The 27,883-nt window shown below is 55.7% G+C and overlaps 1 protein-coding gene across 1 annotated transcript; it reads right to left on the bottom strand.

The window, feature by feature from the left end:
- Window positions 1-179: 179 nt before the first annotated feature.
- Dagla (diacylglycerol lipase alpha) lies at window positions 180-25,132 on the bottom strand. Its single transcript, XM_059260905.1, has 19 exons — window positions 25,003-25,132; window positions 24,253-24,464; window positions 22,927-23,028; window positions 22,383-22,521; window positions 19,149-19,236; window positions 17,202-17,336; window positions 16,573-16,650; window positions 14,757-14,881; window positions 11,449-11,602; window positions 10,885-10,968; window positions 10,713-10,790; window positions 10,238-10,318; window positions 9,381-9,523; window positions 8,955-9,023; window positions 8,575-8,647; window positions 7,227-7,426; window positions 6,247-6,376; window positions 5,555-5,742; window positions 180-3,510 (listed from the first exon to the last, which is right to left on the bottom strand). Exons 1-19 carry the CDS (start codon window positions 25,095-25,097, stop codon window positions 2,553-2,555), a joined length of 3,132 nt encoding a protein of 1,043 aa, XP_059116888.1. The 5' UTR covers window positions 25,098-25,132; the 3' UTR covers window positions 180-2,552.
- Between the last annotated feature and the right edge of the window lie 2,751 nt (window positions 25,133-27,883).

The following is a 27,883-nucleotide window of genomic DNA, read 5'->3' as shown; positions in this document are numbered from 1 at the left end:
GTCTTTAGTGGCACAAAAGCCTTGATCCCAAGTATCCTCAAGTTTTCCCCTTATGCTTTCTGGCTCGTCTAGGGAATGGGCTCAGAGGTCCTCATTCCCTTACCCTGCTGTGATCTTGGCAGCATGTCCCCACACTGCCTCCATTCCCACCTGATGAAAAAAACCACATGAGGCAGAGGTGTGCTTCTACATCCAGTTTATACACAGCTCTATACAATATACAGAAAACTTTATATACAGATATATTTATAGAATAAGCTATATTAATTTGTCTCTCCTTTTTACAGCAATATTAGTGTGGATCTTTCATACATTAGGTACAAAAAGTCACGGGAGAATGGCACATGGAGCGCAGAGGGTTTACCAGGGCCTGGCTGCTCGCTACTGTTTGCATATGGAAGTCCCCCACTCCCTGGGAGGACAGGCCAGCTCATGGCTGGGAGAGCTTGTGCTGTGGGTCTGGGGGACAATGTGGGGGTCAATCTGAGCTGGGATGAAGGGGGTGGCTCAGACCCCCCCAGATGTGGCATGGAGTGACAGGAACGTGCAGCAGGCCCACCCTTCTGGGGGTCAGGCAGGGAGAGGACAGGGAAGGGGTGGGCTGGCCCTGGGTGTCTAGGGCTGAGTCCAAGTCTGCCCCAGCCCCAAGCCTGTAACACAGTATGGCTGCAGCCTTGGGGGTGGGGGGTATGTCCCTGATGGCTCAGTCCTGGGCATAGGGGCACACCCTAGAGGAGCCCCTCATACCTACCCTGGCAGAGGAAGAGTTAGAAGGCCAGATCCATAACCCTCCTGGCTGCTGGCTGGGGTGCTTGTTGTATTGTTTCTCTGATTTAAGATTTCTGTCTAACAGTTGAATTCTAAGAACCACTGATTTTTATCTCACTTCTGTGCTAGGCTGAGGCACTGCCTTGGCAGGGGGCAGGGAGGCCAAGAGTCTGGTGAGGTGGGGAGTCACAGAGTAAGGGGAGGCCCAGCTCCTGGGTCTCTGTCCTCATCTGTTAGGGTGGATAGCTATCTGAGCCACCCAAGCTCTGGGGGTTAGAGTTGGGGTTCAGGCCCAGATACCAGTGATCATGAGGTGGTCAGGGGAGTCTGGGTATCCCCCAGAGGCTGTGAGTGGGTCTTGAGTGGTAGGGACCATGCTTCCAAGGAGACAAGGGCACAAGTGGGCAGTTGCTTGCCTGCACACGCCAATAACTGGCTTGTCCCAAGGCTTCACTTCACAGGCTGTGTTCTAGGCAGGTTAGGGGCATCAGGAGGCAGGCAGAGTGGGGAAGGCGAGTGGCCCTCTGCAGCCCCTTCCTCAGGAGTGGCGCACATTCATGCGCATGCACACACACACCTGACACCAGCATGCACAACCGCCCCACCCCAGCTCGGGGGAAAGGCTAGGTTCCTACCTCCCGGGCTGCTTCTCCAGACCATACATAGCAAAACCTATGAAGGCCTCAGGCTAACTTGGGACAGCCCGAGTCCCTGGCCCCTCCCCTCGGCAGTGGGCAGGGGTTTCCAGCCAGGACTCACAATACCCTACTCTTGGCCCCTCTTCTTATGGGCAGGACACAGTAGGAGGTGAAGCCCAGACCCGGAAAGGAGCTAAGTAGCCAGGAGAGCAAGTGGGCAGAGGCATGTTTGGTTTCAGACCCCAGGGCCCAGAACTGCCTAGGCATGGTAGGGTAACACAAAGGGGTCAGGCAGGTTACCCAGGAGATGGGGCTTTGGATGCCTTCTTTCTTCCCAGGGCCCTGACTCTGCAGCCAGGGGTGATGTCACAGGAGTGTCCACCACCCTTTGAATGGCCAGAGTCCTGGGGGTAGAAGGTGATCCAGGAAGCCAGGGAGTGGCAGGTAGGCAGGCAGGCCCAGTGGCCAGGGCCCATGAAGATAAGGGGCACCAGGCAGAGAAGGGATAGCCCTGACCCCACTCTCCTCCAGACCCCTCTGGTCCTCAGGTCCCACTCACAGGGGACAACTGAACACATGATTGGGGATGGGGGCTTACAAGCCCAGGATACAACCTGAGCCAAGCCCAGCAGATTCTGTAAACATATACATCACTGCGGGCCACCTTGGTGGGGATCACCCCAGGGGGCTGGCCAGCAGGCACCAGATCTGGGGGATAGTGGCCAGGGCAGGTGCCAACTTGAACGACCTATGAGAGTATGTGGAAAGGGGGCTGCTTTCTGCCTCGGCTCTGGGAGAGCAGCTGAAGGGCAGTGACAGGAAGCTAGCGTGCCTAGTGCCATTCCCAGAACAGAGATACCAGGCCTGCCCACACAAAGGAGTCGGGCTGAGGGCTGAGGATTGACCATCCAACCTGAGGTCTCCTCCCTGTACCAAACCCACCCCTGTTTTCCCAGACATCTTGGTTCTGAGGGTCCTAGGCTGAGGTAGGGATGCAGACCCTCTGCTCAGCAGCAGTGTTCCAGGGCCTGAGGCCACTTGGCCTCTGGGAGCCTCTCCTCAAAGCTATTGGGCCCCAAGTGGCCATTAGGTACCCACAGGGCCTTGAGTTCTGGTCGGGGAGGAGGTGGCAGCCACTGCCAGGTGCTAGCGTGCTGAGATGACCAAGTCATCTTGCTTGGTAGGGCTGGCCCCGTGGCCTGTGGGGGTGGAAGTCCGGATCTTGTCTGTGGCCAGACACTCCTGGCTGCTGAGGCCCGTGGGTGTCAGGTCCATGAGCTCCCCTGAGGAGCTGAGTGGGAAGGAGGGAGAGAGTGAGATGCCAGACGAGGGGTCAGCAGATCCTGCAAAGAGCCTTGGGGGCTTGGGTACCAGATTGGGCTCAAATTGGGCCCGAAGCAAGATTTCCTGTTGGCTGGGGGACTTGGGGCCTTCAGCATAGTCACTAGTGGGACTCTCGGGCACCACCATGCAGTAGAGGTCCTGGAAGGAGCTGCTCTTGCTGTCCAGGTTAAAGAGGCTGTCAATGAACTCTGCAAATTCCAGCACCTGAGGGCTGGGTGAGTCCCCCAGGCGCCCATTGTGCAGAGCCAGCTCTCCCCGGGGGGCCGCTCCGCCACCCTCGCCACCTGCTGCCTCCTCTTCCTCATGGGTTGCACTTGGTGGTCGCTCAGGAGTGACACCCCCGCTGCCCAGAGCTGCCTCCAGGGGTTGGGTATCCTGCGAGTGCTTGGACAGGCTGTCGGCTGCCAGAAGCTCTGTGCGTGAGCTGAGGGACGGGTTCTCCTCTGGAATGGCGGGGTCGATGTAAAAGAGATGGCCCTCATCACGCTCCAGCACCGCGTGGAGGCTGGGCGAGCCTCGGATGCTGCGGAAGCCCGAGGAGCGGCGTGAGTCGAAGCTGTACAGTGATTCAGTGTCTGAGAGGCTCTCCATGGTGGCCAGTGGCGCCCGCCGGGACTGCAGCTCGGCCGCCAGCCGCTCCTGGGTGGACAGCAGTAACAGCTCTACAGGGTCTTGGCGGGCTGCTGATGCAGCAGCCACTGGGGACAGCAGCCGCCCCTCAGAGAAGCCCTCCAGGCTCATCTCAGACTGAGACTTGCTCCTGCAGAGGAAGAGCATAAGGATGAGACTCAGAAGGACAGAGGAGACAGACCCCTACTTCCCAGGCTGGAAAGAAGTGGGGGGACAAGGACAGAATTTATCCAGTTCTTGTCGAATGGTTCGGGGCAGAGAAGCCTGACTTTTGAAAATCAACTGATAGTGTCTGGAGAGATAGCTCAGTGCTGTAAAAAGCACTGGCTGGGGCTGGAGAGATGGCTCAGAGGTTAAGAGCACTGGCTGTTCTTCCAGAGGTCCTGAGTTCAATTCCCAGCACCCACATGGTGGCTCACAACCATCTGTAACTCCAGTTCCAGGAGATCCAACACCCTCTTCTCACCTCCAAGGGCACCAGGCATGCACATGGTATGGTACACAGGCATACCTGCAGGCAAAACATCCATACCCATAAAAAAAATGAAGTAAAATAAAAGCCAACTCATAGGGCTTGAGATATGGCCCAGAGGTTACGAGTACTTCCTGCCCAGTCATGGGGACATGGGTTCAGATCCTACCACCCATATCAGGTGGCTCATAGCCCCTAGTAACTCTAGCTCCAGGGGATTCAATGCCCTCTTCTGGCCTCCATGTGCACCTACACATATGTGTACAGATGCTCACATAGACATATACACCAAGATAAACAATAAAAATCAATCTAGCGAGGCGGCGGTGGCGCACACCTTTAATCCCAGCACTTGGGAGGCAGAGGCAGGCAGATCTCTGTGAGTTCGAGGCCAGCCTGGTCTACAGAGTGAGATCCAGGACAGGCACCAAAACTACACAGAGAAACCCTGTCTTGAAAAAACAAAAAAATAAAAAATAAATAAATCTAAAATGAAATAAACCCAACTCATAAGAAGTTAAGACAGAAAACAAAAGGCTGACGCTAGGTGGACAGGAATGGGGTCCCCAAAAGGCCTAAGATCCCACCGAGAGCATTACGATTCCCGGAGGAGTCTGGGTCCTATGCATCCATACCCATTATGGTACTAACCCATCATGGCATCAGGGGCTTGGCTGCTCTGGCTCACTCCTGAGGCCACAGTGAATGGGAGACACAGAGGGAAGGACAGAGAGACAGGGAAGGAAAGAGAGCAGGGAGGAAGGGAAGAGGGATTCTGCCCCCCAACTCTCAGATCAGCACTTTCCAGTGTCTCTTCTATCCCTTCCTCATCCTGGGGTTCCCCCACGTCCCCCATGATCCTGCCCTGTGCTGGAAGGGGCAGCAAACTCTGCAGCCACCTTGTTGTTGGGAAGGAAGAAGGAGCTGGGAAACGGGTGGTGGCCAAGGACAGGGTCTTCAGGGAGACACGCAGCCACCACAGGAAACACACAAGGAAGGGTGTCTTGAGGGGTCCCTACCAAAGACCAGGAAGCAGTGACATCCCACTTCTCAGCAGCCAGATGCAGAGCCTGAGAGTCAGGACAACCTTCCCCTGGAAGAGGCCCTGCTCTAGAATCTCCCATGATGTGTGTGCACATCTGTGAATGCATGTGCATGCCTTGGTACCTGTGTGCAGCTGGACCACATGTACCTGTGTGCCGTGGGTATGGCACAATACAGCCATGCATTTGCATGTCTACCTCTCCAAGTGTGCCCACAGCCATGTGTGTTCTGCCTGCCTTGGTGTGTATCCTGTGTAGAGCATTCTGTGTACTTATGAGGAAAGCTTGTCATAAGCCCCAATATATATGAACAGCTGTGTAAGTGCATGGGTGTATATCTGTTTAGCTCTAAGTGGGAATGGGCAAATTCGTGTTTAGGTCTAGTGTATGTAGGTCTGTGTATGCCTTGAAATCTCCCATGCTCCCTGGAGACCACCACCCTGTCCCCTACCCGAGACACTGATGGCAAAGTTAGAGACAGCCACAGCAGCGTGACCAGGATCCTGGGCAGAATTTACCTCCCACATCGAGCATATGGACACAGCTTTGGGGACATGCATGGGCCCCAAAGACGCACAGAATGCATGGATGTACACATGCACAATTAGGCAGACTCTGAACCCCGACTCCCTGGGGTGGAGTGGGGATGAGGGACTCACCTGACGCTGCTGTTGCGATGGTCTGGGGCAGGCAGCTCCAGGGCCAGGCCGGTGGGCAGAGGGGGCCCCGTGGGCAGTGGCTGCTGCTGGAAGATGAGCTCCGGAGTGAGGTCTACCTCAGTGGGGCTCACCATGACCTTTGCAGCAGAAAGCAGTGCTGTCTTTCCCTTGTTGTAATTCTCCAGCACCTGAGGACAGGAGGGGGTGGGCTGGTGGCAGCCGGGTGGCCAGCCCAGCCTTGTGCCTTCCCAGAGCAAACAGCCTGATGGCTCAGTGGGTCCCTTCTCTTTGTGGAAGGCCTGGGCTTTGCCATGGGATGCTTGTCTCTAGAACAGCCAAGGTGGAGTACTCTTCTCTTTCTAGTCCTTCAGTGGTCCATGAAGGCAGACGCTGTCCCCACTCCGCTACATATCTGGTAACGGCCAACTGGCCTTCAGGGCCTCTCAGTGCAGTCTGTCTCAGGGATAAGCCCCTAGGAATCTTCTAAATTCCCTCTTCCCTACCATGGGGCAACTTGGTGTGTGGAAAGAGCCAGGAGTGTGGAGTGGAAAGACTGGAGGTCTTTCTGACTACCAGGGCCCAGCTGGGGACTGTGCCTGGGCTGTGGAGCATCTGAGTCTCAGGATCTTGTCTTTCAGAAGGGATACAGGGACTCAATCTCTAGGGCACCCATGGGCTCTGCCTGCACTCACCTTGTTGAGCCCCTCCATGACCACGTAGGGCAGGTGCTCATGGAGCATGGCTGGTGAGATGATCACCTCGTTAAAGGCTTTGTTGTCACCCCAGATGGCGAAGTATGTGGGCTCCTCCTGCTCACAGCAGCTGAGAGGAACATAGGTAGGGAAGAAAGGGGTCTGGGGCTCTGTTCTGTGCACTTGCTGAGGAATCTAGACTGAATTTGGATGCTCCTGTCTACCCCAGGCAGCAGGTCAGTGTTCCCAGGCCTGGCTACTTTGCCTGTAGTCTATGAAAGGCTGATATGGAGCCTCAGTTTCAGTCCCTACAAGGCCTCTCGTCTGCTTTTGGTCTAGGCTATATCTGCTACCCCTGGGCAGGGCTCAGCTCCCCAGCTTTTTGTTTAAGGCAGGGGCAGCCTGTGTTAAGAAAGAGAGCCCAGGACCCAAGGCTCTGAGAGTATGGAGAAAGAGAGTCTACCTACTAGCACACTGTTCTTGCGTTTGCCTTGGCCACATTCTTGCCCACATGTGTCTGTCAGTTAATGCAGGGACACTGAGGTATGAGCTGGCCAGAGCCTGGTAGCTGCTACAGGTCATCTATTCCTAAATGCACCAAGAATAGGAAGAGCTGCCTTGGGAGACACCAGTGAAGGGCTGATAGTGGGTTGTGGGTGCAAGTCAGAGGCAGGACAGGCCTCAGTTTATCCCAGCTGGACAGCCACCTTTGGGTCAGGTCCCTGACACCTGCTTCTGGATCTGATGAATGCCTGGGCCTGGGCGTGGCCCTGTGAGGTGTAGACACTGCTTCCAAGGACTAGGCTCCTTCAGAGAAACACAGAATCATAAAGAAAGTCCTGTTGGAGATGGCTGGACTGTCACCTCTATCTCTGCCCCGGTTGTGAGTGGCTAACTGACCAGAGGCTAGTCCAGCCCTCAGCAGCCCCTGCCCTGGACTCACACCTGCAGGAGTGGCCCAGATCCCCAGCTGCACCTACCAGCATTGTTCTGCAGGATGGTTATGGACCACGTGGATGATGCGACCCGGTGGGTAGAGTGGGGTGCTAGCGGAAAGGGCGATGGTCAAGTCACTGGGGTGGGTCCAGAGCCGTGTGCTGGCCAAGGTGGTCACCTCCACCTGATCCTCAGGCAGCTCTGACTTGGGGATACACTTCGTGGCCCCCACAATGATCCGCCACTGCATAGGGCCAGAAAGAGGGGGATAGAGCTGAGTAGGTCTGGCTAGGTGGGTAGGATCAGGGGTGCTTGCAAGGAGGGGCTCAACAGATGAGAGGAGAGGGCTGGTGATGGGGGCAGTGGCTAGAGCATTAAAGGTCTGTGCCCACCTGAAGAGGCAGTGGCTGAGGTGTATGGTGGCCAAGTGGCCAATAAGATGCCAAGGACAGATGACACAGAATTGTTGCATTTCAGGACGGGCAAGGGCTTGGAAGACTAGCCAAGCCCTTCTCTAGTGGGTAAGAGACACACCTGGTAAGAGGAGGGATCTGTTGTGGGTCACTGTGCAAGGCAGAGGTGGGACAGGCCCAGTTTGACCCAGCGGGACCTGCCGGGTCAGGTCCCAGATCTGATGAATGCCTGGGCCTGGCTCTGGGAGGAGCAGATACTGCTTCCAAGGACTAGGCGTCTTCAGGGAGACAGTCTCCTAAAGCTATGCTGACCCCACTGCCTGACACCCGACCCAGGGTCCTGACTGCCAGAGAGGCCTGGGCAGCAAGGCCGGGAAGACTGCAGACAGGCAGCGGAAAGAGGGTGAGCAGCTGCGGGTGAGCAGCTGTCTCTCAGAGCGCCCTCTGGTCAAAGAGGGCTTCCTATTTTTGGCTTACCCCAGGATGTCTGGCCACAACACCTTGCCCCACCCCACCTGCCTGGCAGGGAAGGTCTCTGCATAGAAAGGGCCTCCAGGATCTTCCTCGGCCTGGTATGTAATAGAATAAGCTGGCTCTCTCCTAGCCCCAGCAGAATCGTGGAAGACGCTGGCCACAACCCTCTGCATAGAGCCTGGGCAACCTCGACAGGCCTTCTCTGCCTGCTCAAAGCACCCTTCAGGGATTGCCTTTCTCATGGCAGGCAGCTCTGTGCAGAAGCACCTTAGTTCCAGCTCTGACACCACGACAGCTTACTATGTGAGCAAAGTTCCTTCCACACTGGACCTCAGTCTCCTCACAACGGCAAGGACTGGATGGGCTGAGCTTGGACACTGAGGGTCTGATAGCCTGAAGTGTCCATCACACAGCTGTGGCCTCTTGCGCTCTGCCCCTGGGTCAGTGGGAGAACAAGAGGGACAGCCAGGACTTCCCAGTGGTCAGTGAGCTGGTGGGGACTCACTTTGGGCTTGGTGCTTCGCTGCAGGACATCCAGAAGCTGTCGGCGGAAACCTTCCAGCTGGGAAAGGCCAATCCTGTGGAAGGGGACGAGCATTAGCCTGGCCCAATCAGGGGCTGGAAAGGGGCAGTAGAGGAGGCAGTGGGGGGACCTGGCCTCCAGGAACTAGAAGGTAAGTCCAGCTGGGGCGTGATGTGGAGGCAAGTCAGGTCAGAGAGCACTGAGGAAGGTGTGGAACCCACACTATCCTCACCACAGGGCCACTAAGAATGGGAAGGGTTACTAGAGTCCTTAGGAGGAGGGTGAGGGGGCCGAATGAGATGTGAGCGCTGTGGAGTGGGGTGAGGCTTGCTAGGGGACCACAGCAACAGAGAGGGACTTACCTGGGAACAAGGTCTTTGCCCAGAACCACAGCAGTGACAAACTCTTTGGAGTACTCCATGGCATCCTCGCTGCACGAGAAGTTAAGGAGAGGACTTAGACCCAGAGCAGGGCCCTGGCGGGAGTGGCCCCACTCTGCACCTGGGTTCGAGGCTTCCCAGGGAGCTTAGAGTGCCAGGCTGGCCTTCGATTTCTGCCCTTTCCGCCTGTGTTTTACCAGAGGTCTTTGGAGGAGGGTCCACTTGGCACATAATAAAGCCCTCGATCTACCACCCAAATCCTGTCCTGTGCCCTTCCCAAGTCTCCAGTGGTCAGGAGGTGGGCTGCCCATCCAGCCACCAGCTTCCAGGCCTGGCCAGCCCAAGTCAGCCCTTGGCTTTCAAGGGTCCTAGTTGCTCCAGGTAGCTCAAAGGCCTCAAGATTCTTACCTCAGCAGGCCTCCTGGCGGGGAATAGGCGAAGCACTTGAGGGTCGGGTACTGAGGGCGCAGGAGGAAGGAGAGGATGGCAGCTGTGCCAGCGCCCAAGGAGTGGCCTACCACAATCAGGCCATAGTGTTTGGTTCCACGGCCCTGGGGACCAAGAGATGCCTGAGAGCCCTGCCTCAGTTTCCCAGCTAGCACTGGGAGGATGAGGGCTCTTCTCAGAGTCCTGGGATCAGGCTGTCCAGGCTAAGGGAGAGTCAAGCTAGGTCCTCACAAGGCAAAGGCTCAGTGAGACCCTTTTCACACACTCCTATGCATCCTCTGAAGCCTTTCTCAGAAATTCCCTCCTTGAGGAAGCCCTCCCTGATTTCCCAGGAACAGCTCCCTCCCTCCTAGGCATTGCACTTGCCCTGTGACCACTCTGGTGATTAGTTATAATCTTTTGATGACCCCATTCCTCCACCTGACCACTAGCCTAGAGTCTGGGAGACCGGGGAATGGGTGCTCACAGCATCATCGGGAGCTACCACACAGGGAGCAGTGGCTGGGCTGACTCAGGCTGCCACTTAGCTGAGGTGCAGCCTTCTCCCTACTTGACAGCTGATTTTGTCCCTGGGGTCTGTAAAATGTCCAGCAACAAGTAGTCCCAACTATGAGGCTGGCAGAGCACACATCTGCTAACTGGGTACAGGGTACCAAGTAAGGACTCTTTGAGAAGGGGGCCCTGGGAAGTGGGGTGGGCAGAGTGGAGCCAGCTATAAGGAGTTGGGAATGAGGGAGGGACGGACAGGAGCTAGTGTTTGGGGAGGGGTCCCATCATTCACCCCTCCTCTCCAGGATGGGACGGCATGGAGAACTCACCAGGTCTCGCCCAAAGGCCTGGGACAGGACCATCTCCTGCTCCAGCTTCTTCTTGATGTACTCAGCCGAGAGCACCATGCCCTGGGTGGGAGGAACAGAGCAGGGCTGGTGAGAGAACTCAGGGACCGGCACAGGCAGTGATCTCAGCCAGTGCCCGCTTCCAGCCCTCAAAAAACAGGCTGTGGGGGCTGGTGGGTACTTCTCTGGTTCCATTTTGAATTGCATTTTGCAAGTGAGAAAACAGAGGTTCAGAGGGAATTCTTCCTGACAGAAACAGGTATGACATCTCCCCACTGCCTTCCCTGGAGTTTGTAGGGACAGCCCCTGATCCCCCAAGCCTTAGACTGGGCCGGCAGACGAAACCACAGCCTTCTGACCGATCTCTGGGAGGGACGATCCCTCAACTGCAGGCACCTGAGTGCTGTCAGGGTTTGGGGGCAAAGGTCAGGGGACCTCAGGATGTTGAAGCTGATACCTTGTGGCCTAACCAGGTGCCTCGGTGTCCCTCCACAGGGAGGCGTTCAGCATCTCCAGTCAGGTCAGTCAGGGCATCCTTGAGGAAAGAGAAAGGCCACATAAGGGTGGCTGAGGAGGTTAGGCAAGGGCCACAATTACTTGTGCCTGTGGGGGAGCCATGGGCAGCTTACCTTGGGGGACAGGGTTCCCCGGATACTGATCACCACTTTCTTCTTGTCATGGTCTACAGCTACGTAGAAGGGAGTTTCATACACCTAGGAGTACCAGCTCATGAGCCAAAGTGACCCCAGAATGAGGCCAGACTTAGGGAATATCAATGAAACTCCCCACTGGCCACAGGTCCCTAACACCTGCCACATTCAGGGTTCCTGGAGCTCACCGAGGAGTCTTTGGTCCCTGACCCTCCCACTGCACTCTGCCTCAGGCAGCCCTGTGCTCAGTCCAAATGGCTTACTGCCTCTCCCCAGTATCTCTGGTTTCTTCCATTTCCTTAAGGCTGAGCCTGGAGGTCCTAATTCTGAATGGGACTGGTATCCATTTCTCCACTAAGCTTGAGGCAGTGTGGGCCTGGGTCACCAAAATGGAGGAGGCCATCTCTGGACTACATACTGAGATGATTTGGAGACTTACAGCTGGCTCCACTGGCCTAGGGATTGCTTTGGTGGCCTGGGTCCCCAGTGGCTTCCAGAGGAGCTGGGGCCCCAGCTCTTCCTGTCCCCAGCCTGGCCGCTCACCGCATCATGACAGGAGGTGTAGACGATGTCGACTGCAGTCATGTTCTCATCCAGGAAGTGACGGCGGATGGCAATCGCGTTGCAACCACAGCAGTTGTCTTCCTCAATGGTGACACCAGGAGCGAATCGGGGTCGTGCAGGGCAAAGACAGCACCTGGAGTGGGTGGCAGCAAGCTCAGGGCTGGTCAGCACCAACGGGGTGGTTTTCTCCTTCCATCCTCTCTGTAAGTGGCTCGGGGTCGGGGGGCGCTTCAGCCTCACCCTGTCTCTGTCTCCCGACTCATCCTTGCTAAGCCCTGGTGACCTCTTCGTGGTCAAACCCTGGACCAGCTCATCACACTGTCTCCAGGCAGGACCTGACTCATGAATCCCTCCCCATTTGGCTGGAGATCCCATCGCTCTTCTTTCTTCCAAGACGGAGCTTCCTCTCCAGTTTTCCAAGGTCCTGGCTCCAGCCTGGACCTCCCTCCCCTCTAGCAGCCTACTTCATGTGCTTGCCATCAGTTCCCTCTGGACCCCAGTAGACCCACTGCAGACCTCCAAAGGCACCTTACCGGACTCCTACATGGCACCTCCCCTCAGCAGGACTGTCGGCCCTCCGGGTCCTCAGCCTGCTCCCTGGCTATCATACCAGCTTCTCTCAATCACTCCACACCAGTCCACTCTGTCTTTGTATTTAAAACCAAACCCACTCACTGTCCTTCTCCATGAGACTAACTTAACTTCCTCTCCCTTGTCCACCCTTGCCCCTGCACTACCAACTCAGCAGCACAAGAACCCTTTGGAGAGACATTAAGCCACTGTGACACTTCCTCGTAGGGTCCCATAGGAATGCCCTCCTTTTCAGCAGACAGGTCTCGGTCTTTTCCAGGCTCTGCCCTGTCTGGCCTGGTCTGACGGGCTGCCCGACTCCCCTCCCATCCAAATCACTCTCGCCTTTCCTATCTCTGCCTCCGCTTCCTCACCAGATTCTATGCACCTTATCCCCTATACCCTTTAGTTTCCACCCCATGGGACCCTACAGTGAGGTCGGCCCCAGCTACCTCTCTAATGGGGGCCGTCCTGACATGACCCCTGGTCCAGCACTCAGTCCTTCCAAAGCCTCCATGTGTTCCGATCTGCCCTGGAGTCCCTCATCTGCCTACTGTCTTGGCAGGAGCTACACAGGGCAAGGTCTGCTCTGTGCTAGTCACAAATGTTTCCCCTATCACCAAGCCTAGACAAGCGTACAGGAGGCTCCACAGGTAGATGAGCCAGGGCTGAAATGGTCACTCAGCTAGGGGCGGGGGTGGGGGATGGGTTGGGGAGAAATGCATCTGCTTCTCGGGCCACCAGAGGGAGCCAGCACCCAACAGACTGGGTGCCAGGAGCTGGGAGAAGTGTGACAAGGCTGCCAGCTGTCTTGAATTGACATTCAGCATTCAGCGTGGCGTTTGTCCTCCCAGAGCAGTGACTGCGGGACTGTGACTTCCCAACAGGGAGAGGCCTCACTGAGAAACCCCAGCGTCAAGCCGAGACCCGGAAATGCCTGAGCTTGCGAGTGGGACTACCCCATACACAGGATACAATACACAGGATACACATCCCAGAGCTGAGCCTGGAGAAGCCACCATACCAATCAGGCCAAGTGGTGGCAGGCTTGGCCCAAGGTCTGAGCTCCTACCTTCAAGCCTTCAGGAAGCTCCCCTCTTTCCTCAGCTGAGCAGGAGGCTCTAATGAGGTAGAGGAAAGTCAGAACTTGGGTTCAAATCCTTCCTGGCATGTCACTTCCTGATTCTGTAGCCACAGTCCGGCTCAGCCTCAGCTTCCTTGTGGTCAGAGCCAACGCTGACTGCTACTTCCCCAAGCTACTGGACCCCTGCCTGTCCCTTGTGTCACGGCCCTTGTCCCACTCACCCTCCACACACAGCAGGCCCTGACAAAGTGGTGATGTCGCACCTGCTGGGGCAGACAACCTCAGTGTAGCATCAGAGAGCTGTGGAAACGACAGCGGCGGCGGATGGCGGAGGGTAGACGGTGCCCAGCCATCTCTCTCTCCAGTTATCCCTGTGCTTTGGGCCTTCCTCTCCACCTTACCCTAAGCTCACTCGTCCAAGAGGGGGCCTGATTGCGCCCCACCGAGGCTGCGGACTCTGTCCTCTGCCATTTCAGCACTGGCTCATACAGGTGCTTATATTCCCACTGTTCCCAGAGCACTCAGAGCCCACTGCCAGTGGCTCCGTGATTCTGAACTGTCCTATGGGCTGATAGCATCTGCTAGAGCCAGGGAAACAGGCCCCTGAGAAGTGGAGTAGGTCCACCTGCTTGGTGGGTGGCCTTGGGGCTCCTGGCCCACTGATCATCTTGAGAATCTCCCCATCCACCCTGTGCCCCAGGAATGCAGAGGAAAATAACAGGAATGTACATTTGGCAGAGATGGGAGAAGCATGTAGTGACCTGGTCTTCTCTGATCAGCCGCTGGGGGGTGGTGAGGACAAGGTCTCAAGAGCCACCAGCTTTCTCAAGAGAGGGGCACTGCAGAGCAGGTGTAGATGCTGTCATCCCCCAGGACAGGGCGTGGAGGACAGAGGTACTGGCCTATCAAGTCAGCTTTTCTGGAACAGGAGCCCAGGGAACTGTCCTGCTTCTGTCTGTCATGGACTGAGGGTGGAGACACCACAGAAGGACAGGGTCCTTCCAAAGCCCTTCTCTGGCCCACTTAGAAGCACAGAGCCCCGCCCCTGGGTGGGGCTGAGGGTGGAGCCAGTTACAGGCCAGATTTGGGTCCAGGTCTTTCTCTGCTCAGAGCCTGGTAAAGCCTTTCAAAGTGCCTTCTTGGTGCATTTCAAGAGACCTCCATGGAGTGGGCCTAGGTCTCCAGAAAATTCTTCTAGAAAGGCAGAGCACAGGAGGAGAGCCAAGAGAAGGGAGATGTGGTCAGACAGGAATGTCTGTAGGGGGCACAGGAAGGCCCAAAGAGGAGAATCAGCAGTGTAGACACTGCAGTATCGCATCTCAAAAATGGATGCATTAACATCCCACCTCACAGATGCAGAAAGCCAGGCTCACAGAAGTGCACTGACTTGCCCAAGGCTGCAAACGAAAGTCTGCATTCAAACCCAGAAGTGTCTACTTCGAGTCCGGGAAGGAAGCAGGAGGAAGGCAGTGGCCCAGTGACCATATGGGAGAGAAGCTGCTTTGGTGGGGGCCAGAGGAGGTGGGGGCAGGATAGCAGTTTCAAAGCCCTAGGGGAAGGAGGTACCAGCACATCACTGTATCCCTTCCCTCCACCCCATGCTGGTGTGGCTGGGGACTGACAGAGTACTCACGAGCAGGACCGAGCCAGTTGGCAGAGGCCACAGGTGGGCTTCCGCATCAGGTACATGGGCCAGCCGTAGGCGGCCAGGGCGAAGAGCATGTAGTAGCAGACTTCTTTGTAGCGTAGCATCTCATGCTGGAAGACAGGATAGAGAGGGTGGTAACCTCGGCCCCTCCTGCCTGCTACCTCAGCCACCACCAGCCCCTGAAGTGGGAGCCTGCCTACCTGCTCCAGTGCGGGGTAGCTTCTTGGGCCCCAGGGTGGAGGGGCAGCCCCTTCAGACACTGATTACATTTGCCCAATTATCTCCCTGTACCCAGGCCAGAACACTCACGAGACCTATCCTACCACAACACTCTTAGAATTCATGATTTGGGGACAGAAAATCACTGGGAGCACTGGCTTGTTTACCCAAGAAGGAAGGGAGTGTGGGCTGTGAGTGGCAGTTGCTCCTCCTCAGCAATCAGGCCCTGGGAAACTTAACCCTGCAAAGCCCTGGGGCCCACAGCTGGGGGTGTCTTGCTATGGGCAACAAGACAAGCCATGCTGGGCATAGAAACATGTCACCAAATGTCTCTGGCTCTCCAGTTTGACTCATGGAGTCCCAGGTTCCCGAGGCTCGGGGAAGCTGTCTCCCTGAGATTGGGATCACGCTAGAGAAAGGTGCCACTTTGAAACCCAGGAGTCTGCTGCCCGACAACTGTTCTTGATGCTGTGGTTGGTATCAGTGCTACAAGCTGTCCAGAGGCAGGATGGCACTGTCCCAGGAAAGCCTGTCAGTCAGTCCCCAGCCCCTGGGCACCAGGACTGTGGCACTTAGAGGGAATTAGTCACCTTGTAAAAGTTAAGGAGGGTGATTAGTCATCTTGTGACGTGAAACAGGTAGGCCTCAATCAGCACCCTCTGCCTGCTCTTCAGGAACTCAGGAAGGAGCCAGTAGCTGCAGAGGCAATTACCCTGGGTGACAGGACAGGGAGGGCGAGGCACTGGCAGCCTCTGCCAGGTGAAAGGTGCAGACTCTGCACCTCCCCCCAGGGGGGTGGGAAGGGCCAGCCAGGCAGGGCCTAGTGAGTGACTGGCATCTGGCTAGGGGCACCGGCTGTATATGTATGTGGCTGGTGAAATGAAATGATGTCTGATTGGGGAGACAAGAGGCCTGGGGCTTTTCTAGAGACAGATCCCCAAGGGCTAAAACTTCTCCAGACCTGTCTTAATTGGCACCAAGTTTCTAGCACCTTGCTGGACTGGATTTAGGATGGGTCACTTCCTCCTACTCCAGCCCCGGGTGCCTAGGGCATTTTACACCTCTCCTCAGGCTTTGAGGATGACAGACTTGCTCCAGATCGCAGACAGAAGCCATGGAGCAGGGATGAACATGGGTTTGCCTTCTCTGGGCCAGGCTGACTGTGGTTCCGCCCTTGGCCATGCTGGCCTGGGCTGGACCTCATACCACAGAACCCGCTTTCCCTGTAACACATGAGCTTTCTACTACAGGTGCTTGAGGAAAGTCTCTACTGCTAAAGAGGCTTTAAAATGGCAATGCCACCCCTCACTGCCTATCATGAGGGCAGCAGCAGCAATAATGTCACAGCTCATCCTTGTGAAGCACTATGCAATCTCTAGAAGCCAGGCTCAAACGTTTTGGAGCTTGGCTAAGAGACTCAGGGTCCTACTTATAGAAACAGCATGATGTGAGGGCTCTTGAGGAGCTGATCTGAGAGGAGACTCCCTGCACGGCTGAGCAAGAGTGGTGGGGTCAGCTCACACCATGTAGTTGTGGGGAGGTGGTAGAGAGAACTGGGGAGAGGAAGGGATTTCCAACTCACTGAGTTCTTGAGGTCGAGGTACTTGGTGTTTCTGGTCACTGGCATCCCAGACAGGAAGGCCAAGATGTCATTGTTTGCCTGGAAAACAGGAGTGGTAAGATGGACAGTGGTCCAGAGGCGAAGACGAGAAGGGAGTTCAGTTTCAGCCCGCTTCAGAGGTCTGAAGGAGCATGAGGCTCGCAGCTCTTCCAGTATCCAGAAATTTTCCAAAGTCATACTTCCCTGTATTTCTAGTTTCTCCCATTCTACACAGAGCTTCAGCCCCCAGGGGATGGTCTTGAGCCACCTCAGAGGGAAAGGAATTTTGTGTGAGATGTGCAGAGACTGGAACTGGTGTGCTAGTGAGCACAGGAAGGCAGGGTAAACTTCAGACAGAAGGCTGAAGCATGTGAGCGGGCACCGGCCATCTAACCCCAGGGATTAGGATGTCCTCGGAGGCTGGCCTCAGAAGCAGCCACAGGTGGCCCAGAGAACAGGTCACCCTATCAGGAGTCAGTGGAATGGCTGGCTGAAGGTTTCAGCTAGGACACCGGAGGGCAATGAACAGTCAACAGTGGCCTGGGGGCTCCTGGGGGAGAGGACGCCACAGGACCAGGAGCAGGGGCTCACGGGAGAGCTGGGGTGCTCACCTCATCCAGCACCGCATTGCGCTTGGCTCGCTGTCGCTGTCTAAGCAGCACCAGGCCGGCAATGATGTCGGAGGGTACGATGTCGAGGTCACGGAAAAATTCAGCGAAGAGGTAGGCAATTTCTGAGTAGGCATCCTGTCAAGCAAGGCCCAGGAAGGCAGGAGGCGGTGGCAAGGCAGCAGGAGAGAGGAGAGAGCAGGAGTGAATCCCCGGGGCAGGTTAACTAGGAACCTCCACAATCCTGGCCAGCGCGGGCCTCAGGCAGTGGCTCTGTGCAGCAGGAACCTGGGGACCCTGTTCTGGGTTCGGAGCCTTTACCATCTGTTGGTCCTTCCTCTTCCTCCCAGACCTCTTCTCTCCACTGAGGTCCTTACAGCTCATGCTACCCTTTGCTCTCAAATGCCAACCTGAGGCCCTCCCTCTTCTCTTTCTCTAGATACCCAGAATCAAGGCCCAGGCAACCCTTCTCCAGCAGAGAAGTCACCCAAAGTTTCTGGCTGCCCCTGCCCCACCAGCTGTGACCCTGGAAGAACCACTAAGAGCTCTGTAAGGCTCCCAGGTCTCATGCGCCCCCTGCTCCTCAGGAGCCTCAGCTCAGTGGGCCCTGTAATGCGCTTGAGAGAAGTACATCTCATAGTCGGTGGCCTCTCTGGCTTCAAACTGGCCCTGGGCCTTGGGTAGGAGGCAAAGGACAGAGACAAGCCCTGCCGGGTGTGGGTCCTGGGTCTCCACTGCCTTCTGCTGCCTCGAACCTGTCAGGAGAGGGTGGAGTGGAAGCAGAGTCACAGCAAGTGAGTCTGTCTCACTGGGTCTCACCCTTGAGTGCCTGGCAAGCCCAGGGCTGCAAGCACAAACCTCCAAAGGGCCACACAGCCTGATACTGTTCAGCCCCAGCTGCCCAGCCCAAGGTGCCCGGTTCAGACATACAGACATTTATGTAAATGCTACTGGTGTTTTCAAAGACTGACATTTAAATGTAGTTCTTCAGCAACAACATACAAGCTGACGAAAACCACTCTGATGGGATCTGCCCCTGGGCTGTCTGTGCCTAACAGGACCATGCTCTGGGCACCTGCGACCTTTACACCAGCTTCTCACAACAGCCCTGACTCTACGTTGTGTGCAGGAGAAGACCATACCCTTCACAGGCCCAGGCAAGCCTCTTTTCCACCTGCCAGGGCTCCACTCTCTGCCCTCTGCACAGCACATCTGCATCCAGGATCTAGAGATCTTACAGGCCTCCCTAGACACCCCACAAGGTACTTACCACCTGCCAGGGAATACTGGGGCTTTCTTCCACTTGAGGGGTGCTGTTAGGGAGGGGGTACTCCAGGCTTCCCGGGGACATCTGAGGTGAGCACTTCGCTGTCTGCCCCAGGGAGCAGTGGTCTACTGACTTCTCTAGCCCTTCTACTAACTAGCTGTGGGATATTGAACAAATCATTCCATCTCTCTGGGTCTTAGCTGCCTGATCTACACAATTAGGGGTGGGGCTGGATGACCTCTAACCTCCCTACCCTACACTAAGGGGGCTATCTCCCTGCTCAGAGCCACCCTTAGCTGATACTGCCTTCCTTCTGCTGAGCTTGCTTCTCAGAGCTTCAGAGATGAAGGCTGACTGTACCACCCAGACCCAGGCTAAGCACTCAACAGCACCCCAGACCTTCCAGATCCACCCACTTCTGGCCACGTGTGACTTTTCTTCTCTTAAACTAAACTGTGTTCCAAGGGTATCAAGTCAGTCTTCACACCTTTCTATTTTCTCAATAAAGCAGGTAAATGGTTGCTTTACACAGTGGAGCAGTCCATCAGTGGAAGGGCAGGCTGTCCCATGAGCAAGCTGTCACTCTGCTCTCAATCAAAGCCCTGCCTCCTACCGGCCCCAGTGAAAGGCACCTGCACAGCAGGGGGAGGACCCGAGTGAGGCAAGCAACCCCGGGTACTTACTGACTGCGAATCCTTTGTCCGGGTGCAACAGAGGAACACTTTAAGACGTCGGGACCAGCTGGTGGCCTGACCCTCCTCTAGCCGGTGCCTGTGAAGGTAGACCGTTGACAAGTGTGAAGTCAACGGGCTGGACAAGAGGAGCTGGGCCAGATGTTATGGAAATAGGACGGTCTGTTCCCAGGACACACCAAAGAGCTCCCCAGCGGGGCTGGGGGGAGGGTAGGCAGCAGGCTAGCTACAGCTGGGTGGCCAGTGACCTAGATATCAGCCAGCCACGGTATTCCCTGGAGACTCTTGCCGGCCAACCTGGTGAGTTGTTGTGGGGTGGGGCAGTCCCTGACTTTTGGTAGACTGACCCATGGGCATGACCTGGGGACTTCAGAGCTGGGAATCCAAAGTAGGGGCTACTCTGCAGCCAGGTATCTAAGGCTTACATGGAGAGCAGGAGAAATGTCAGCCAGTGTGGCCTTGCTGTCCTATGTCTTTCCTAGCGAAGGACTTCAGAAACTCATGCACTGAGTACTTAGAGGAAATCTGGGGGGTTGGGCAATGCCCTGGTATTTCCCAGTTCCTCACAGCTGCTGTCTGGGTAGAGCAGGTCCACTGCCTGCACAGCTGCCCCCTGTCCATTCTCTTCTCCCTCTACAGTTCAGGTGGGGAGTCAGGAGGCTCAGGAGTCAGTGAGCAGAGGCAGAACAACAGGCTACTTTCCCACAAAGACACCATCATGCTGGGCACACAGGAACTTGGTGCGTTTTAAGCACAAACATAATAGTCCTGGCACCAACCATGTAGATCTCCAAACTTTCCAAACTAAGTCAGCAAAGGCTAGCTGGGTTTTGAGCAATGTGCTGCCCCCTTAAACGCCCATTACAGGGTGGTGGGGGGAGGGGGAGGCAAGGTGGTTCTCAAATGCATTCAAGGCACTTTACAGTCACCAGAAACGATAGACTGGCTCTCCATGAGCTTCTTGGCTCCTCTCTGCAGTCAAGAACTGCTCCCCATTCCTTTAACCCTGGCTACATAGGCAGCTGACCAAAAAGAAGGGAGCAGGAGGGGCTAGGGATGATGTAAGAGACCAGCTGTCTGGGAGACCTGCAGTATTGGTGAAATTAATGGCTACCCACTACACTGCAGTCCCTAGAAAATGAAGCAGCCTTGCATCCCAAATCAATACCCCACCACCCTTGACAAAGAGAGAGTGAACATGGCCCAGCTGGGTTCTTAGGGCATCATATACTTTTTGCTTTCTAAGCCAACCGGGCTTTCAAATACAGGATGTGAAATTTCCTCCGCAGCCTCTGGCCAGATAGAAGAGCTCACTCCACTGAAGTACCTCTCATGAACACCAGGGGGCAGATGATCGTAGGAATGTATGAGAAGCTGACAGGTTTGGTCAAGTGCAGTCTACCGACCACGCCAGGGAGACCACATACCAAGTCTGAACAGAAAGTTCACGGACCCCAACAGCCCTCTGTTGGGAGACTCACTGTGTGAAAGGGGGCAGACACTCCTTCTACAAAAACCCAAGGTCAAGCCTCCTGGGAAACAGCCGGGAATAACACCCTCCCCCGGTCCTCACTAGATTTCACTAGAAAGACAAAGGACCAAAAACTTAGACACACTCCCGGCTTTCAGAAACCAAAATAACTTAACCATGTGGAAGATGGAATGCACATGTCCCCTGCCCTTGGGAGTTGATAGCTTGAAAAATGTCCCTGTTAGAAAAACTTGGTTTTAGAGCCAGTGGAGGACACTCAGGCAGGTGGTAAGCTTGACAAAGCCCCGCAGCCAGACTGTGCTCTCCAGCCTTGCAGGAGACCTGGAGAAACCACAGCAGGTCACAGGCCTGCGAGCTACGGCCTCTGACAGGGCCTGGAAACCACAGGGAGCTTCCTAATTAAAATGACAGCAAGCACCAGGCCCTGCTGTACAGGCTCCTACTGCCTGGAGCCCCAATCACCCAGAGTCAGGAAGGGAAGGAAGTTTTCTCCAGGGCCCAGGAGCCCAGAAACAGGTCGGGTGCGGCATGTGCTCAGAGCAGGCAAAGTGGGACAGGGGGTGGTGGCCAGCTGCACTGGGGACGGAGAAATGGGCTCCTGAGCCCTGGCCCCAAAGCCTGACATTTCAGGCTGGGAGGTGGCCAGACCAGGCATGGGTGTGGTGCTGGAGGCAGTGACAAGCTGATGGGCTGACGTGGAAGGTCTGAGGCAGGAGTGGGGGTGGGGGACAGGCCTTCTGGGCAGGGGTCTTGGCAGCCTGCTCTCCTGTGGCTTGGGATAGTGATTCAGATTCCTCATCTGTCCAAGGGGTCTCACAGCTGCTCTGGGACAGCAAAAGAACTAACTGGATTAGTCACAAAGGGCTAAGCATGGGGCCTGCCTTACAGGAGAAGCCTGATTATGGGGGCTACTGTACTGTGACTCATCCTGGGAGCATCCCTTGCTTTCAATAAAGAAGTCACTACGGCCATGCTGGACACCCTCTCTCATTTTCTCTGCCAGTCCACTTCTTTTAAATACCAGGTGAAATCTCCTCCAGGAAGCCTTCTATGATTAACTTCTTACAACCTCTGAGACCTAGAGGGAGCATCACCTAATCGTTAAGTAAGGGCTCCAAAGTTAGGCTGAGAGCTAGTTCTCAGCCTCACCACATAACCAGGCAATCATATAACCTTTGTACCTTAGTTTCTCTACTCCCGTTATAGGGAGGACATGGGATGGAACTCACTTTGAACAATGCTTGTGTCTGCTGTTATTACTCATAATTGAGACTATGAGTCCTGCTACTGCTTTTGACAGCAACTTCCCATTAACTCAGCCCATAGTGTTAACCACTTGGCACATATTATCTCACTTAAATCGCACACGGACATCCCGAGTCAGTCCTGAGCCAGGAACAGTTATTCTCACTCCCCCCGCCCCCCTCAGGACAGGATTTCACTATGTAGCTCTGGCTGGCCTCGAGTTCACTATGTAGACTAGGATGGCCCTGAACTAATCCGAATGCCCCTGCCTCACTAGTACTGAGTGCTAGGATTAAAGGCACGTACCACCACGCTCATCCTAGTCTTATTTTTTCAACAAAGGAATTGAGGAAGTGAGAGAGCGAGGCTTTCACAAGAGCTGCGGCTCACATGATGCTGACGTGTGATTTGGGAGGGAATAGGACCCCTCTCTGCCCATCAGTCTGCAAAGTTCACCAGGGCACCACCCGCCTACCCAGACAACTGACCGCAGGTTGTAAGTCCGCAGATTTCGCTGCCTCCTCTTGGTGGCTCTCAGCTTGACGAAGGTGCGGCCCGTGGGGTCAAAGACACAGAGGACAGTGATGCAGACGCTGAGGATCACCACCCAGTTGCAGACAACCATCCCTGTTGACAGAAATGAGAATGAAGAATTGGAATTGGGTTCACCTTCCTGGGACATGAGCTCTGAACAGAGAGACACTGTAGCCTTGCTGTCCCCGGCTGCTTCTAAGACCTAAGAGAAGACTCAGAAGTCTTTTGTCTCCAAGGCCCACTCATGGCATAGAGCAGGCAGCTCTGTGGGCTTTTGAGAAGGTGTTGAGAAGCCCTAATGTTGCCTGGACAGTTCTGTGTCTGCTGCTGCTCCCCCTGTCGGGCCTCAAGTGAAATGGCAGAACACAGCGTGAAGGACGTAGCCATGCTTGAGTGTCTCCCTGGAGTGGTGCCTGGGCCCCCTCCTCTGCAAGCTGGGTCCTGTTACCACCCCGCGGGCTGGCTGGCTTCAGCTGACGGGGCAGGTGGGGTGCATACCGAGGGTGACATTCTTAGCAGTGAGGTCATTGCAGGAGGTGTAGTACTGCGTGAGCCAGATGATGCCCACGATAGCGTAGATGAACTCGATCACCAAAATGGCTGCAAAAAGAGGTAGGTTCTGACTAAAGGCTACTGTCCTGCACCAGGGAAGGACCCAAGAGCCTACGCCTGGCTCCTGCTGCTAGGCCTCTAGCCACCTTACAGCAGGAATGCAGAGCCCTTGCCTGGTCGCTTGCACTGTGCTCTCCAGTCCCCAGTGCCTCCCCGAGACTATGACTGGATAGGTGAACAAGGAAGAAGTACTCCCCAGCTTCTTTGGGATTCCAGAATTTTATGCATGAGCTCTGGAATCAGACTCATTTCAGGCAAGTGACTTAATCTCTCTGAGCCTCCATTTCCTCATCCATATTTGAGAGTGCCAATGACTTCATCACAGGACCCTGAAGACTAGAACTCACGAAAACGGTTGTTTCTTTCTCAGCAGACTCAGGAACTTGGTTTGGTGGGACAGGGGGATGAGAGAGGAGTCCCAGAAGCCAATCCATGGTGGCCAGTCAGTGGTCTAAGTCCAGAGCCCCAGTGGGAGTGGGAAGAAAATACAACACACTGGCAGGCCAGCAACGTCTAGGCCAGCTAAGAGCCTAGACTACAGAGCCAGACAGATGCATGGGTTCAAATCCCAGCTCTGACTCTTCCATCCTGGTTTAGCTGAGTGACCCTGAAAGAGCTAATTAGTCTTCTTGGGCTCCAGTGTCCTCATCTACAAAATAAAACTAACATTTTCTTCCCCATGAGCCATGGAGAAGTTTGAGAGAAGTGTTCCCTAGGAATACCCCAGAGGCCGCTGGCACAGGGTCCAAAAGAGATATAGGCTGGTCCTCAGGGGAGCTGGCTCAGCCTGGCCTCAGGGTTTTCCTGGTCTGTTTTAGAAGGATCACCAAAGCACTTTGCAGACAAGCTCACAGTTTCGAATAGGGGGTCAACTAAGTTTGTCTATGAAGGGCCAAGAGGGTAAGCATTTTAGACTCTATGCTATGGCCATTAGTCACAAAAGCAGTTTCTCAGCTCTGCCATTATGGTACCAAAGCACAAGAAACAACGCATAAATAAGTGGGTGTGTTCCCCAGTGAAAAGGTTCACAAAACAGCTGCTGGGCTGGACTGGGCCCTTGGGTCTAGAATGTCAGTCCAGTAAGGCACCCCATGCTCCCCAAGGTTTGAGTCTTAGTTTGTGTTAACAATCAGAACCTGAGGTAGGGAAAGAGTGCAGGAGAAGGGTGTGGCACTCTAGAACATCCCCAGCCCCCAGCAAGGGGTCCCTTACCCAGGCGCACGTAGAGCACGTACTGCATGGAGTCCCGGGGTTCTGTGTAGAGGATGCCCCCACGCATGCTCAGCCAAATGATGGCCATCTCAGCAATCATGCAGCTCAGAAGGATGCCCAGGTAGCCGCGGCCGTGGTCCACTAGGTTTAGGGAGCAGGCCTCGTGCGGGTTATAGACCAGGCCGAAGAGCACCACGGACAGGATCACAAACCTGCGGAAGGGTACAGGTGAGCAGGGGTGGGCTGCCTCTGTGCTGGGTGCTGCCCATGGCCGGCAGAACCGGTGCAGCTCAGCAGCAGGAAAGGGAGGCAGGTATCTCCCCAACAGTAACATTGCCCACCTAGCTTTGCGTGCCCCTGAGGTGCCCTGCGGTCAGTATGGGGAGGCAGCGGCAGCTACTATGCCCACTGCCAAGGTCAGGAGGGGTCCTGACTCCTGTGGAATACCGAGAGGAGCGCCTGGGAGCAGGAGAGTCGGATTTGGGCCTGGCATGGAGGAGCAGGTAGTTGGAAAGCTTCCTTCCAGACCTCCTCAAACCCAGGACTGTCCTCAGCTCTAAGACTTACCAGGTTGGCCGGGCGGTGGTGGCACACGCCTTTAATCCCAGCACTCGGGAGGCAGAGCCAGGCGGATCTCTGTGAGTTCGAGGCCAGCCTGGGCTACCAAGCGAGTTCCAGGAAAGGCGCAAAGCTACACAGAGAAACCCTGTCTCGAAAAACCAAAAAAAAAAAAAAAAAAAAAAGACTTACCAGGTGGTGTGCAGGAGGAAGAGGAAGATGGCTGGCAGGACGAGGTCATCGCTGCCCACAGACCAGCGCCGCCGGAACACCACGATCCCGGGCATGGCTGGCGGCTCTTGGAGGTTCAGCGGGCCTGGCGCTCACCTCCTGAAAGCAAGAAGAGAACCCTGGAGCTGTCTGGGCTACTACCAGGTGATGTCAGCAGCACAGGCATCTTGGGTGTTGGCACCAATCCCCACCCATGGCTGATGGGCCTCCAGGCACCAGAGATGCTGGCCCATCTGCCCTCTCAAGTCCCACAACAACAAAGGCCTCAGCAATAGGATACCAGTCTCAGCAGGGACCCCTGAGGTCACTCCTGCCCATCACCAGACTGCCACTGCCTAAGGTCATTCCCATAGTAACTGCTCAGCTCCACTGAAGACCTAGGTTCTGGTTGGCCTGCTTGAAATCCCAGCACTTGGGAAACTAAGGCAAGAGGAGCATGATTTTGAGGCTAGCCTCCGTCTCAAAAAAAGAGACAAAAAGACCCTGAATTTATTCTCTTTCCACCATCAACGGGATGCTCAGTCCCCAGGGCCCTCACTGTCTTTCCACAAGGAAATCTGACCAGTACTCACAGTTCCGGGCCAAGGCTTCCAAAACCAAGAACAAGTGTCCCTTAGCCCAGAGCCCTGGCGAGCAGGAGGAAGGCTGAGGGCTTGGGGAGGGTTGAGAGGAGCATGTGAATGGCGGTGGCTGGGACTAAGGAACACCAAGGGTGGTGATGCCCAGCATATAGTCGTTCTTGGAAGTCTTTGCACTGCGAGGCCTTTGGTTTCTTGTTCACTGGAGTCCATTGAGCTGGGAGTGTGGTTTGACTTGGTTTTACACCCATCTGACAAAACTCTGAGCCACTGTCATGGTTCTAGGCAAGGAAGGCTATGGTGGAAGCATGAGTCCGGAGTGTGGCTAGGGCCATCTGCCCCTCACTGTGAGAATAGCAGCCGCTCTAACACACTCACGCCTAGCCTGATAGCTTTCACTGCTTGGTGCCTATGTCTCTGAAGTAGCTGGATACAAACCAGTCACCCACAAGCCCAGGAGTGCTGGTCAGGAGCTGGGGGCCTCCTTTGGAGCTGGGAGAAAAAAATGGTGGCATAAATGGAATGCTGGTGTGAGCAGGGACCCAAGACTGTGCAGAGAGGAACTCCTACCATAGAGGTCTAGGCACACTGCTAGCGGGCAGCTTCCCCCCAAGGCCAGCAGAGGCTTACAAGGCACCTGATCCAGTGGTGGGCAGCAAGTCTCCCTCTCCCTAATGACAGCTCCAAGGAAAATGTGTGCATGTGGAGACTGAACTCAGTAGGGAAGGAACCAGGCAAGCCTCTTCTTAGACCAGTGACCACAGCCCTGACAGTGGACACGGGGGCATGGGGCCAGGTGGCTGGGCAGCATGTCATGTTGGGCCAGGCTCTGCTGGGCTCATCTCCCGGGAGCAGCCACTGCATGCTCCCAGGAGGGTGCCCAGAAGCAGGGCTGGCTGCCTGAGCAGAGGCTGGGCTAGCCTGCTGGGGTCGTGCCTACTCCCCCGTCAGGAAGTGACATCATCCCACTCTCAAGGAGGAGTCAAGTGGATTGTGGGAAGCAGGAGAAGGATGAGGAGAAGCAGCAGCAGCTGTGGTGGCTCGGGTGTGGGGAGGTCTACTGTGCACAGGGGCTTAGGACTGGAGCCAAATCTGGGACAAGCAGCCCAGGACACAGCTTAGAGTCTGGAGGAATGGGATGGGAGGGAACTGGGGCATCATGGGTGGCAGCAAGGCTGGGACAGGCAGAGCTGCCAACAGCTGGTGTACCTGTTCCTTTCCCGTCTGCAGGTGACTCACAGAGTAGAAAGCTGGAGGTGGGACACACACACTCAATGCACCCAGTGACGTACGTGGGGCTGGTACGTGGGGCTGGTACGTGGGGCTGGTACGGAGCTGCCATCTGCTGAGGCCCTGCCTTTACCCTCATCAGGCCAGGGGAGATGCAGTGCCATGCTTGCCTGGAGACGCTGGTCAGGGAGGGCCCTGCCCATCCAGACTGCTGTCTGTCCTGCCCCTGCCAGCAACCCAGTCCATCTCCTCAAGCAGAATATGGCCCTTTCTCAGTCACACTGGGTACCTCCTCTCTCCCACCCTTCCTCAAGGAGTTAGCAAGGCTGACACTGTAGCTAACCAGGTGCCCAACATCCCAGTACTCTCACTGAAAACCCTGGCCTGGCCTTACCTGGCCTGCAGGGCCCTCTCCAGCTCACAGATTGGAAAAGTGAGCCAAGACGGACTCCAGATCTTGTAGCCGTGACTGCAGAACTATCAAGACATTGGAATGATAGAGCTAATAGCAGTCTCTGCTCTGTTTGGGGATGAGGAGATGACCAGTCTGTGGCGAACTGTGGTCAACACCAGGGCCTTTCTATCATGTGGCAGAGTTTTGAGGGGCTGACCCCACACATGTCCTGTTACTGGCATGGGGTTCCACCCCCCTCCAAGATCCCCTCCAGCTTCTGCCCAGGGCAGCTAACACAACAAGGTCCTAGACTCGGTAGGTGGGAGTCCAGGCCCAGGAACTCCAAGGCCAGCACCTACCACCCAACTGTGTAACTTACTAGCTGTGCCTTAGTTCCCTCATCTGTGAAATGCCGATCGATTGGGCTTCCCTCTTCAAGTCCCAGCCAGGATCCCAAGAGAGAAGGTCTGCAGAACCCTCACGACACTGGACAAACGCCAGAGAACATCAGTGGGGTTGGTGGAAGGGCTGAGGGAGTGCGTGTGAACCCCTGGCAGCCAGCTGCCCTCCCAGGCCAGGCTGTGGAATCTTCAGCTGGTCACCCCCAGGTCACAGGATGGGGGAGGAAGGGGGCATCCCC

Source organism: Peromyscus eremicus, chromosome 1, assembly GCF_949786415.1.
Source record: "Peromyscus eremicus chromosome 1, PerEre_H2_v1, whole genome shotgun sequence".
NCBI classification, from domain to species: Eukaryota; Metazoa; Chordata; class Mammalia; order Rodentia; family Cricetidae; genus Peromyscus; species Peromyscus eremicus.
This window is presented reverse-complemented; position numbering and strand designations above follow the sequence as displayed.

Coding starts and splice junctions, on each gene's coding strand:
- Dagla (XM_059260905.1), bottom strand. CDS start 25,097: ATGCCCGGGATCGTGGTGTTCCGGCGGCGCTGGTCTGTGGGCAGCGAT. Junction 22,522..22,926: donor TGCTAAGAATGTCACCCTCG/GTATGCACCCCA, acceptor TTCTGTCAACAG/GGATGGTTGTCTGCAACTGG. Junction 3,511..5,554: donor CATCGCAACAGCAGCGTCAG/GTGAGTCCCTCA, acceptor CTTCCTCTGCAG/GAGCAAGTCTCAGTCTGAGA.